Source organism: Cebus imitator, unplaced genomic scaffold (genome assembly GCF_001604975.1).
Source record: "Cebus imitator isolate Cc_AM_T3 unplaced genomic scaffold, Cebus_imitator-1.0 Scaffold541, whole genome shotgun sequence".
Lineage (NCBI taxonomy): Eukaryota > Metazoa > Chordata > Mammalia > Primates > Cebidae > Cebus > Cebus imitator.
The window spans coordinates 417,532-429,477 of NW_016107856.1; the positions used below are offsets into that span (position 1 = coordinate 417,532).

Below are 11,946 nucleotides of genomic sequence, written 5' to 3' on the forward strand. Positions count from 1 at the left end.
CTTAGTAGTCACTCTTTTTTTTTTGAGACAGGGTCTCACTCTGCCACCCAGACTGGAATGCAGCGGTGCGGTCATGGCTCAATGCAGCTTCAACCTCCTGAGCTCAAGTGATCCCCCTGCCTCAGCCTCCTGAGTAGCTGGGAGCATAGGCTCACACTACCACACTCAACAATTTTTTTTTTTTTTTTTTGTAGAGACAGGGTCTCACTATATGGCTCAGGCTGAAGAGTCACTTCTGATGCCTCTGCGGATTATATCTCATTCTGTTCCTTTCTCTGGATTCCCACGGCACTTGCCCAGACTTCTATCATATAACCTATAACAATATCATACCTTTGCATTCACATGACTGCCTCTCCCCTATTACACCATAAGCTCTATGTTGTGTAGGTTTTTCTATTCCAACACTCAGCATCTGTCCTGGCCATAATATGTGCTTAACAAGCCAGTGAAAGACTGAAGATTTTTCCCAACTTCCTGATCTTAAATTCCAAAGTCATTGTGAATCCTCCTCTAAATCTTTCTAGTCACCAAGTCTTATAGATTTCTTATGCCATGTGTTTCTTGATGCTGTCTCTGCTCTTACACTTTGTACAACTGCAGTGTCCCCGTCTTGGCCTTCCTGCTCTTGGTCTTTCTCTTGTCAAATCAGTCCTATGTTCCTTCTGCAAGAATAACCTAAAGGTGCTATTTGTATGAAGACTAAATTTAAATTCCGTATTCTGATATTTAGGACCCTGCCATATCTCCCGTAACTTCTCCATCAAAACCCTGAGTTTTCTCTCACCATTTTTCTTATTGTCACCCAGATACCAGAGAGACGCGTCTTTTCCTCCTTCTTCTTTCTCTTTCTTCATTTGTTTATATTCTACTTTTCCTTTAAGGCCTACCTCAAATTTCACTTTCCTCAGGAAGCTTTTGATTCTTTTGATCTCTGGCTGATCTCTGTCTTCTTGGACTATGTATTTATTTATTGAGACAGAGTCTTGCTCTGTCACCCAGGCTAAAGTGCAGTGGCATGATCTTGGCTCACTGCAACCTCCGCCTCCTGGGTTCAAGTGATTCTCATACCTCAGTCACCCGAGTAGCTAGGACTACAGGTGTGCACTACCACACCTGGCCAATTTTTGTATTTTCAGTAGAGACAGGATTTCATCATGTTGGCCAGGCTGGTCTGAACTCCTGGCCTCAAGTGATGTGCCCACTTTGGCCTTCCAAAGTGCTGGGATTACAGGAATGAGCCACTGCACCCTGCCTGTCTTCTTTGACTTATTACTTTTTTTTTTTTTTTCAGAGACAGGGTCTTGCTCTATCCCCCAGGTTGGAGTGCAGTGGCATGATCTCGGCTCATTGCAAACTCTGGCTCTAGGGTTCAAGTGATTCTCATATCTCAGCCACCCGAGTAGCTAGGACTACAGGTGTACGCCACCACACCTGGCCAATTTTTGTATTTTTAGTAGAGACAGAGTTTCGCCATGTTGGCTAGGCTGGTCTTGAACTCCTGACCTCAGGTGATTCGCCCACCTTGGCCTCACAAAGTTCTCCCAGCCATGCCCAGCCTGACTTATTACTTATTATTATTATTATTATTATTTTATTCTTTTTTAATTTTTGTCTTTTTTATACTTTTTATTATTATACAGTTTACCGTTGTAGCATACTTGGGCATTTAGTCATCTGTGGCAGGGACTGGCAATTTATGGCCTATGAGCCAAATCTGGCCTGCTGCCTGGGGCTAAGAATGGTTTCACATTAATATTAAAAAATTTTTAAAGAAGAATATTTTGTAACACATAAAAATTATGTGAAATTTAAACTTTAGTGTCCACAAATAAAGTTTTACTAGAACATAGCCACAGCTATTTGTTTACATATTGTCTATGTCCTCTTTCAAGCTATAATTGGGAGACTTAAGTAGTCTTGACAGAGAACATATATGCCCTGCAAAACCTAAAGTATTTATCATCTGGTTGATACAGAGAAAGCCGGCTGATCCCTGATCTCAGATCTTGAATCGTCTTTATAATCTTTTCATAGCTGTTTAAGAACTTTGGAAAGGTCTGCTTCACTAAAGATAATCTTTTGACGCTAATTAGTGGTTCATTAGAACAGTGGGGGAAGCTGGAGGAGCAGGCTTTATCGAGTGAGTAGGAGCTATCCTAGTTAGAAACTTAGTAACTTAGGCAACTGGATTCCCATTGGAAAGTGAGAATCAGAGGATCTCAGGTGGATGGGGGGAAAGAGGTGATCTTTTTTCCATCTTCTCTTTATCTGACCTGGCAGAGGAAATGTAAAAGCAAATGGGGTCTAGCTAGAGAAAGGACTATTTGAGGTTTTATCTGAATCTGGTTGTTGAGAATAGATCAATGGTGGCTGTCTGAGAGAAGCTCAACTATTTTTTTTTTTTTGAGACGGAGTTTCACTCATGTTACCCAGGCTGGAGTGCAATGGCGCGATCTCGGCTCACCGTAACCTCCGCCTCCTGGGTTCAGGCAATTCTCCTGCCTCAGCCTCCTGAGTAGCTGGGATTACAGGCATGTGCCACCATGCCCAGCTAATTTTTTTGTATTTTTTTTAGTAGAGAAGGGGTTTCACCATGTTGGCCAGGATGGTTTCCATCTCTTGACCTCGTGATCTGCCCGCCTCGGCCTCCCAAAGTGCTGGGATTACAGGCTTGAGCCACCGCGCCCGGCCGAAGCTCAACTATTAATGACACAGTTATAACAGGCCATGAAAGAAACCATCAAAAGGGTGTAACTGCTAAAGCTGAAAGTGACCTTGGCTGACTGAAGGTCTAAGTAGGCTAAGAAGTTTTACAATGCCTAGAAGTATTGTAGGCATGATAATTTAAAGGATTTCTTTTTCTTTTTTTTCTTTTTTAGATGGAGTTTTGCTTTTATTGCCCAGGTTGAAGTGCAATGGCACAATCTCAGCTCACTGCAACCTCTGCCTCCTGGGTTCAAGCGATTCTCCTGCCTCAGCCTCCCGAGTAGCTGAGATTACAGGTGTGCACTACCATGCCTGGCTAATTTTGTATTTTTAGTAGAGAAGGGTTTCACCATGTTGGTCAGGCTAGTCTCAGACTCCTGACCTTAGATGATCCACCCACCTCAGCCTCCCAAAGTGCTGGGATTACAGATGTGAGCCACCATACCTGGCAGGATTTCTTTAAAGACAAAAAGAAAGTTAGATATTTAGATAAACAAGAATAGCAACTGAAGTTATCAGAAAGTTCATGACTTTTACCAGGTGTTCCATTTCTTCTCATCTTTTCCTAATCATATTTTTTCCTTAAAATTATACAGCATAATAATTATTTAGTAATAAATTATATAGGTTGGATTGTGGGCCGCCTCCTTCACAGCTGCCCCTCACACCCTGACAGAATGCACTTGGCTAGTTTGGGTACTCATATATGGACCACCAGATGGTGAATTGCTACCTGAAGTGTGGGAAGAAAGAAGCTAGACTCTAGGAGACAGGGCTTGCATATTTTAATGTAAACAATAGGTGCAAGGTCATAAGAAGTGTCTTTTTAAAAAGAGCTTCACAGCCTTGGCATAGTGGAGAGCACATTGTCAGACTGAGATTGAATGAATAAGCAGCTGTAAATTAACTTTTGTGGGGAGTCATTTACCTATGCAAGTGGACACTGGAGACCATCATTTTATTGGAGAGTTTTTTGTTGTTTGCATTGCGTGGGAGGTAGGATTTGATGAATCCTAAAATGTCTTCCAACTCCTAACATCTATGATCTTGCACATCAAACAAGCCCTTCACAATTTCCCTGTTCTTTGCCAAAGAACCCTGTCCATTTGTTCCAGCCTCCCTCCCTCTCTCTCTTTCTTTCTCTCTCCCTCTCTCTCCCCCTCCCCCTCCCCCCTCACCCAGCCTTCCTCACTCTCTTGTGCTGTTCCCTTGTCCAGGGTGACATCCTACTACCAAATCTTAATCTGCGACATCTCTTAGCTTTATCTCTTTCATTCGCTGTTTCCTGCTTTCCGCGCACCCTCTTGATTTCCTTCCAGCTCTTCTTCTTTTTCTGAGACTCACACACTCCTTCCTTATCTTCCCTCCTTGCCTCCTTCGTGTACCTCTCCTTCCTCCCTCTCTTTCTTTGCTCCCCCTACTTCATTTTCTGTCCCCGCATCCCCCGACGGTCTCCCCCTCCTTCCCGCTCTCTGTCTTACCCTAGTTTGGAAATGCAGCAGACCTCTAAACCTGCCACCATTGGATGCAAGAGGTTGTCACTCTACGGTAAGAGAAGCTACTATTGGTCGGGCTGGAGGCGGGTACCAAGCTGAGTATAAAAGGTGGGGCCGGAGGCGGTGCGCCGAGGGGCTCTGACAGGACTGGTCGAAAAGGGTCGTCCGGTAGGAGCTGGGCGCCGGGAATCCCTGGTGCCAGCACCAGAGCAGCGGCTCTCCGTACTAACTCCTCTCCTGGTCAGCCGTAGCCCCTGCCGCAGAGCCCGGCAACTCTCAGCCATCGCCCGCGCAGCCCCAAGGGCCCCTCGCCTCACCTGTGCTTGTCGCGCCCCGCGCGCGCTGTCCGGCTGTGGAGATGAGCGAGGTGAGCTGCGCGGCCCCCGGCGCTCTCGGCAGGGCTGCGGCGGGGAGGGGGCTGCAGCTCGGGATCCCAGGGAGGCGAGGGAAAGCTAGGCAGCCCGGAGAACCCTCCAAGGGCGCCCCACTGCCCTCCTGGGAACGCTCCCACCTCGGGGCGCTGGGAAACGATTGGAAGGCGGGGTGCGGGGAGCTTTCAGTCTCCCTACTGTGGACGGGGCTTTTGGGGGTAACTGGAATCGGCTGTAGAGACGGGAGCGGGGGTGGGGGGGGATGCTGAGCTCTCAGGTGGTAGGTCATCCCCTCGGGATACTGCCCTCTGCATCTGTCTTTCTGCCCGAGGTTATTCTGGCTCCCCATACACCCCTCATTTCGCTTCTATCCCCTCTCTCCTAGGGATGGAAGGCTCTCGCATTCCTTATGTAGCCTCTAACAAGAAGTCCATCCCTGGCCCCCAGGGAGGGCCACTATTCCCTTTTAGAAAGGTGGCATCCTGCCCTGCACTCATTCAGTCAGGAACGTTGGAGGGACCTTTTCTGATACTCAGAAGCCCCTGCCAGCACCGGAGGAGATGTCCCCTTCAAGAATAGACTTCCCTCTGCAGTGCTTGTTACAAACTAGGTCTTCCAGCAGGCTCTGTGGTGTTCATCGTGGCCAGACCCATTCCATTAACTGATTTACTGTTTTCAAAGAACACTGTTCATGGGGTAGGGGAGTGGTGGGGGGGTGTCAAAGCAGAGACTTTGGAAAGACTCCTCACATTGTCTTTTTGTAGGCACAATCTCATTTCCAAAAACAAGGATCAGCCTTCCCAAGTGAAGTCAGTCTGGGTAGTGGCATGACAAGCTTGCCCTCTGCAACCTCTTTCCTGGTACCCACATAGTTGTGTTAAATCCAGCTCCTCCGCAGTATGTCAGATGTGTATGTAGCTCTGCTACTTACCTGTGATGTAGGCACAGTACAAAACCTTTGTTTCATTTTTTATCTACAAAATGGAGTTAATATTGGTGGTTGTAACAATTAAATGAGATGATAAATGCCAAATACTTCGAACAGGACCTGGCACTTTATATTAGCTATTATCTTTCTGTTTCTGTTTTTTTCCCCCATTAGAGTATTACAGAAATTAACAAGAATTCCCAAAGACATTAGATTACTGAAGGAATAGGACCCTGGAGCCTGGGTTCCAGTTTAGATACTAAAAGTGAAGATCTCTACTGACTTCTACCAAAAGTTGTCACCCAGGGAGCTAATTAGTGCTGACTGCTGTGTTGTCTTGGTTGCCATGTTCACTAATTTTATCCTGGAAAATTCAGCTAGCTTGGAGGCTGCAGATGAACCACAGTGGTTTCCAGTCCCTCAGCTGGTTGTGACTCTGATGATGGCAATCTTTCAGAAAGAAAAGAAAAAAAATGCATCAACCTCCTCTTTCAGCTCTAACATGGGAAGAGAGGTTTTCTTTGCCCTCTTTTCACTGAGGTCTAGGGTTCATACCACTCCTCCTACCCCGAGCATTTCTAAATCTGAAAGTTGTAATCCAAGCCATCCCCTGGGAGTTTGTGATCTGAAGGCTATGCCAACATGAGGATTTGTGGTTAGCCTGTGCTTTTTGGGTGAAGTGCACAGCCCCTTTGTAGGACACACTATAGGGGCTGGTATTTAGGGTGGTATTTGGTGGAATGATAAGCCTGTTTTGTGGCAAATAAAACAATTTGGTGTTTGAGGGGAAAGTCAAGTCTCAGGCTCCCTCCTGAGTCAGCAGCTGAATTTGGTTAGCCTTCAGGGCTAGGGGCTCAGTAGAATGAAGAGAGAAGGGTCCACAGATGAAGACTGTCAGTGTATACAAGGCTGCTCAGCCTCCTAGGCTCTCAGAACTGGTTTTAACTAGCAATTTACTTGTAGAAGCTGCCTCCTAATATGGAGCTGAGCCTGGTCTTTGGGATGAGTACTTATAAAATCCAGAAGCAGCTGTCTCTGAAACAGGTCACAAAGGGGTCTCTGCTTCTCTAGGGGCCGAGACCCAGCCTATTTTCTTCCTCTTGTAAAAGTTATGGTAGAAGGTGGAAGTGTTGCCCAGAGCTCTAGGGAGACTCCAAACTGCTTCATTTCTCTCAGCCCAGCCCCATGGGGCTCCTCTTTCAGGCTGAAGAGCCCAGCTCAGGAAAGCCCTGTGTACCTTGAAGCTTACGTAAGTTTCACCTCCCCCAACTGCTTATTTTCTTGCTTCAGAGAAACTGCATGAAAGGAGATGATTTGGGATGTCTTTAAGAGACTCCTATTTCAACTGAAGAACAAAACCAGGGAAGAGTCTCCAGACCTAGAACAACCAACAGTGCAGGGGTTCTGGTGGGGCTGCTGGGGAGGCTCTTTGGCTCTGCCTTGCCTTTGGGGCTCTTTGCTGTCACTGATTACTGCAGTAGAGCATTTCCCCGTGAGTGTGTGCACGCGCGTTCGTGTACGAAGGAGCTGCAGGGACTCATCTCCAATTTGTCTGCATTCACAGCTGCAGGGAGGATTTGATTGCTGTGGATCACAGGCTATCTCCTATGGTTTAATAACTTTTTCCTAGTTTCAGTAATGCATGGGAATGGGAGATGTGTACAGTTTCTGAGGGCTCTTTCCTATAATCCTTTTTCATCCAGTGTAGCTGGCTGCTTAAAGCAGAATTGCTGGTTCTTTTGTAATCCTGTTGCATTTCTCATCTGTGAGGAGCCTCGCTGGGGAAATCCCTTGGTCTAGCAGTCATTCTGCTGAAATGGGAGTCATGGACCACTGGTGACAATCCTCATGGTGTCTGTTCTGTGTTTTGGCTGGCAGGGGCTGGAGCAAGGGACAGATCAACTAGAACTGTCATTTAGGGGAGAGCTTAGACCTGGTGCTCCTTCATTATCCTGCTTGCTCTCTTCTTACCTAATGAGAATGGGATATCACACTTTAAAGATTCACACACTCTCTTCTGTGCCCATCTGTCTGCATCTGCCACCTTCCCAACAAGGGAAGTTCAGTTAGAGTGATACTGTTCTGTTATGTCTCCTGAACCAGTTGTTAGGGAACCTGGTGTGGACTTGGAGGAGATCCAAGTTTCTCTCTCTCATTGGTATGTTACTTTTATTTTGGTTATATTGGATATACCAAATAGGAAGGCTGGTCACTTACTGATATTGAAATGCCTTCTACCTCTGGAAACATCTGACTTGGAGTGAGGAAAACCAGAACTTGCTCATCCCTTTTTTAGTCTCCCATTTATGTTACTGGTTTTAGCTGTTTAGGCAGGAGCCTCCGGCGGGTAGAAGTGGCTGACTTTGTAATCCTGTGACCTGGAAATATGGATGATTCTTTCTCTCAACTACAGCTGTGATTTGTTAGCTCTTAGAATATCGTCTTTATAGGGTTAGGCAGCCATAAGTAATATGGCTGAAGTCCAAATACACAAACCTGATGCATCTTTCATGTCTGCCCATGAAGGGTCTTAACTGATGGAAGTGGTGGAGATAGGGTTGCAGGCAGAGAGGATGAAGAAAGGTGAATAATTATCTCTTCAAGGTGGTGGTTCTATGAATGCCTCCCTCTATTTTCTTTTTACTTTTCTCTATTTCTAAATTGTCTTTCATGAGTCTATTTTATCATAGAGAAAAATAAACTTAGTTCTGCAAAAAATTCCTCAAAATAGAAAGTTATCTTTCACCAAGAAAACCTCAAATAAAATATCAAAACATTTTAGCGGTGCAATTTTAGATTTGTTAAGGAGCCCTAAAGATCATCTGGTCCAATCTTCTCATTTTACAGGTGAGGAAACTGGGGCCCAAAACTTATCTAAGTTTACTCAGTACTAGAACCAAGACTAGGGCACAGTACTTCTGACTTCTCATTCTAAAAGAACATTCCACAAGACTCCTTTAATATTTTACTTGGTAAATACAGAATTATTTGATTAGCATGCAACCTTTTGATGAGTATATTTCAAGTATTTATTTATTTTTTTTTTTTGAGGCAGATTCTCTGTCACCCAGGCTGTAGTACAGTGGCACAATCATGGCTCACTGCGGCCTCAAGCTCCTGGACTTAAGCAATCTTCCCACCTCAGCATCCCGAGTAGCTGAGACCACAGGTGCATACCACCATGCCTGGCTAATATTTTTTTGTAGAGACAGGTTTCACCATGTTGCCCATGCTGGTCTTGAACTTCTGAGCCCAAGCAATTCACCATCTCAGCCTCCCAAAGTGCTGGGATTACAGGCATGAGCCACCATGCTTGGCCTCAAGTGTTTTTCTTTTTTTTTTTTTTTCTTTGAGATGGAGTCTCACTCTGTCACCCAGGCTGGAGTGCAGTGATGTGATTTCAGCCCACTGCAGTCTCTGCCTCCCGGCTTGAAGCAATTCTCCTGCCTCGGCCTTCAGAGTAGCTGGGATTACAGGCGTGTGCCACCATGCCTGGGTAATTTTTGTATTTTTTTTTTTTTTTAGTAGAGTTGAGGTTCACCATGTTGACCAGGCTGGTCTCAAACTCCAGGTCTCAAGTGATCCACATGTTTAGGCCTCCCAAAGTGCCAGGATTGCAGGTGTGAGCCACCACCCCTGGCCTCAAATACTCTATAAGAAATATAGGCTGGGCACGGTGGCTCACACCTGTAATCCAGCACTTTGGGAGGCCGAGGTGGGAAGATCACAAGCCAGGAGTTTGCGACCAGCCTGGCCAATATGGTGAAACCCCGTCTTTACTAAAAATACAAAAATTAGTCAGGCATGGTGGCGGGCGCCTGTAATCCCAGCTACTCAGAAAGCTGAGGCAGGATAATTGCTTGAACCTGGGAGGCAGATGTTACAATGAGCTGAGATCACACCACTGCACTCCAGCCTAGGACAGAGTGAGACTTTGTCTCAAAAAAATATAAAAAAAGAAATATAAGCAGTGTAGCTGAGTGTGGTGGTTCATGCCTGTAATCTCAACACTTTGGGAGGCTGAGGTGGTCCTCCCACCAGCTCAAACTCCTGCTTGAGCTCAGGAGTTTGAGACCAACCCAGGCAACATGGCAAAACCCTGTCTCTACTAAAAATTAAAAAATTAGCTGGGCATGGTGGTGCATGCTTGTGATCCCAGTTATGTGGGAGGCTGAGGTGAGAGGATCTCTTGAGCCTGGGAGGTTGAGGCTGCAGTGAGCCACAATGACACCACTACACTCCTGCCTGGGTGATAGAGACCCTGTCTCTCTTACATAAAAGAAATATAAGCAGTGTGATCTAATAATGCTGAGCAAGAGGATAGAGACAAGAGACCAACATTAGATAATATTTTATCAAAAGTGTACTAACTGGTAGGATACTAGTCAGGGCAGGTACTATCCATTCTTATGCAGGGTGCCTAGTCATCTTAAAAATGGGTGCAGAAAATGTGCTGGGGTGGAGTAGGTAAGCTGATGGGAGTGAAGGAAGTAGGGAGCTTGGAGGCCCTTTTTTCATGGGTTCTTAATTTCGATGTTCATCATTGATTCCCATAGTCACAGGAAAGCAGGTGTCTAAGTAAAATTGGTGCACCTGGCGACCAAACAGCCTCTGAATATTCAGTCCTCTTTCGTTTGGCCACTTGACTTCCAAGTAGGGAGTACAAAGGCTTTGGGAAGAGAACAGTAAGGCCAGGTGTGGTGGCTCATACCTATTATCCCAGCACTTTGGAAGGCTGAGATGGGAGGATTGCTTCAGCCCAGGAGTTTGAGACCTGCCTGGGCAACATAGCAAGACCCTGTCTTTACAAAAGAATAAAAAATTAGCCAAGTATGGTGGTGTGCACCAGCTACTTGGAGGCTGAGGTGGGAGGATTGCTTGAGTCCAGGAGGTCAAGGCTGCAGTGAACCATGATTGTACCACTGTACTCCAGCCTGGGCAACAGAGCAAGACCCTGTCTCAGAAACAAAACAAAACAAAACAAAACAAAACAAAACAAAACAAAAAACAGCAAGAAGATGAGAAAGAAGAATGCATTAGACTGGCAAGGTAAGTGATGAAAGCCTACTGGGATTCAAGCATCCTGAGTGTATGATTTTCTAAATCCATACTCCAGACCTGCTGCTCAAAATGGCTTGACTTACACTGGAATTATTTTAGCTATAAAAGTAAGCTAAATCAGAGCAGATACAAAACCACTTTTTTTTTTTTTTTTTTTTTGAGACAGAGTTTCACTCTTGTTCCCCAGGCTGGAGTGCAGTGGCGTGATCTCAGCTCACTGCAACCTCCTTCTCCCAGGTTTAAGTGATTCTCCTGCCTCAGCTTCCCAAGTAGCAGGGATTACAGGCACCTTACCCCACACCTGACTAATTTTTTTTTTTTTTTGTATTTTTAGTAGAAACGGAGTTTCATCCTGTTAGCCAGGCTGGTCTTGAACTCCTGACCTCAGGTGATCCACCTGCCTCAGCCTCCCAAAGTGCTGGGATTACAGGGGTGAGCCACTGCGCCTGGCCTCAAAGCCACTTTTCTGAGAGATCTACATCCCTAAAAGGTGCTCATAAACAAGCATCTAGAAATCTAGACCTTGTCACAGTCTCCTCACTGAAGCCTGATTGCTGTTTTCCCCCAGGTTTATTCCTGAAGACATGCTCGCCTAGATTTCCCAGTACCCTACCCCTGGTAAAGGGGCGCCATTTACCGTTCTGTTGTCTCTGGTGCTGCCTCCCTTCCACACAAAGCCCTCCAGCTGTGTTTGCTTTGCAGGCTGCAGGGGGGAGTGATACGTTTATTTTGGGACATTAAAATTTATTTTGGGTGGGATGCACATTGAAGATTATAGTAATAAACAATGCTTTGGTACTACTCTCTCTCCCCCCTATTCCCTATCCCCTAGTATGGGATAAAGGCACAGCTTTAAGCTGTGTGCAGAGTACCACAAATAACCACTTATTAAACTGTGGCAGCCCATTGGCGGGGGGAGCGGTGGGGGGGAGCAGGCTGGGGCTGTTGACTCACTGCATACCATGAGCTGGCATGGCCAAGAAATTCTGCCTCTGACTCCAGTTGGGGGTACTTCTATTCCAGGAAACAGGGGTGGGATGGCTAAGAGGGGAGGATCAGACAAGGGGGCTTGGGAGCTAGAGCCGTTTAGGTTCTATTTCTGTCTTAGGATGCATCTAAGATATAGGGCACTGGAGAAGAAGTCTATATATTAAGAGAGGAATGTATGTATATAGAACCTGGAATAAGGATTCCTAGTTCTTTTTCTGTTATTATCTTGAGGGTGACCTTGAGCAAGTCTCTCTCAAGCTGTTTGAGGACTGCAGCTGGTTGCTGCACTGAAAGAATTGAAACAGTTCCAGCAGTGCTCCAAAAACAGCAGTCTAGGGTCTTCCAGGGGCACTAGAGGATCCCAGAGGCCTCTATGAGTTTTTTTTTTTTT

General features: G+C 45.8%; 1 protein-coding gene across 1 annotated transcript in view; it reads left to right on the forward strand.

The window, feature by feature from the left end:
• Window positions 1-4,313: 4,313 nt before the first annotated feature.
• Window positions 4,314-11,946, forward strand: part of PCP4L1 (Purkinje cell protein 4 like 1) — a 26,921-nt gene continuing 19,288 nt past the window's right edge. The window contains exon 1 of the mRNA XM_017515105.2: window positions 4,314-4,572. Within this exon, the coding sequence (XP_017370594.1) occupies window positions 4,564-4,572 (9 nt within the window). The 5' untranslated portion in view covers window positions 4,314-4,563. The remainder of the gene's footprint in view (window positions 4,573-11,946) is intronic.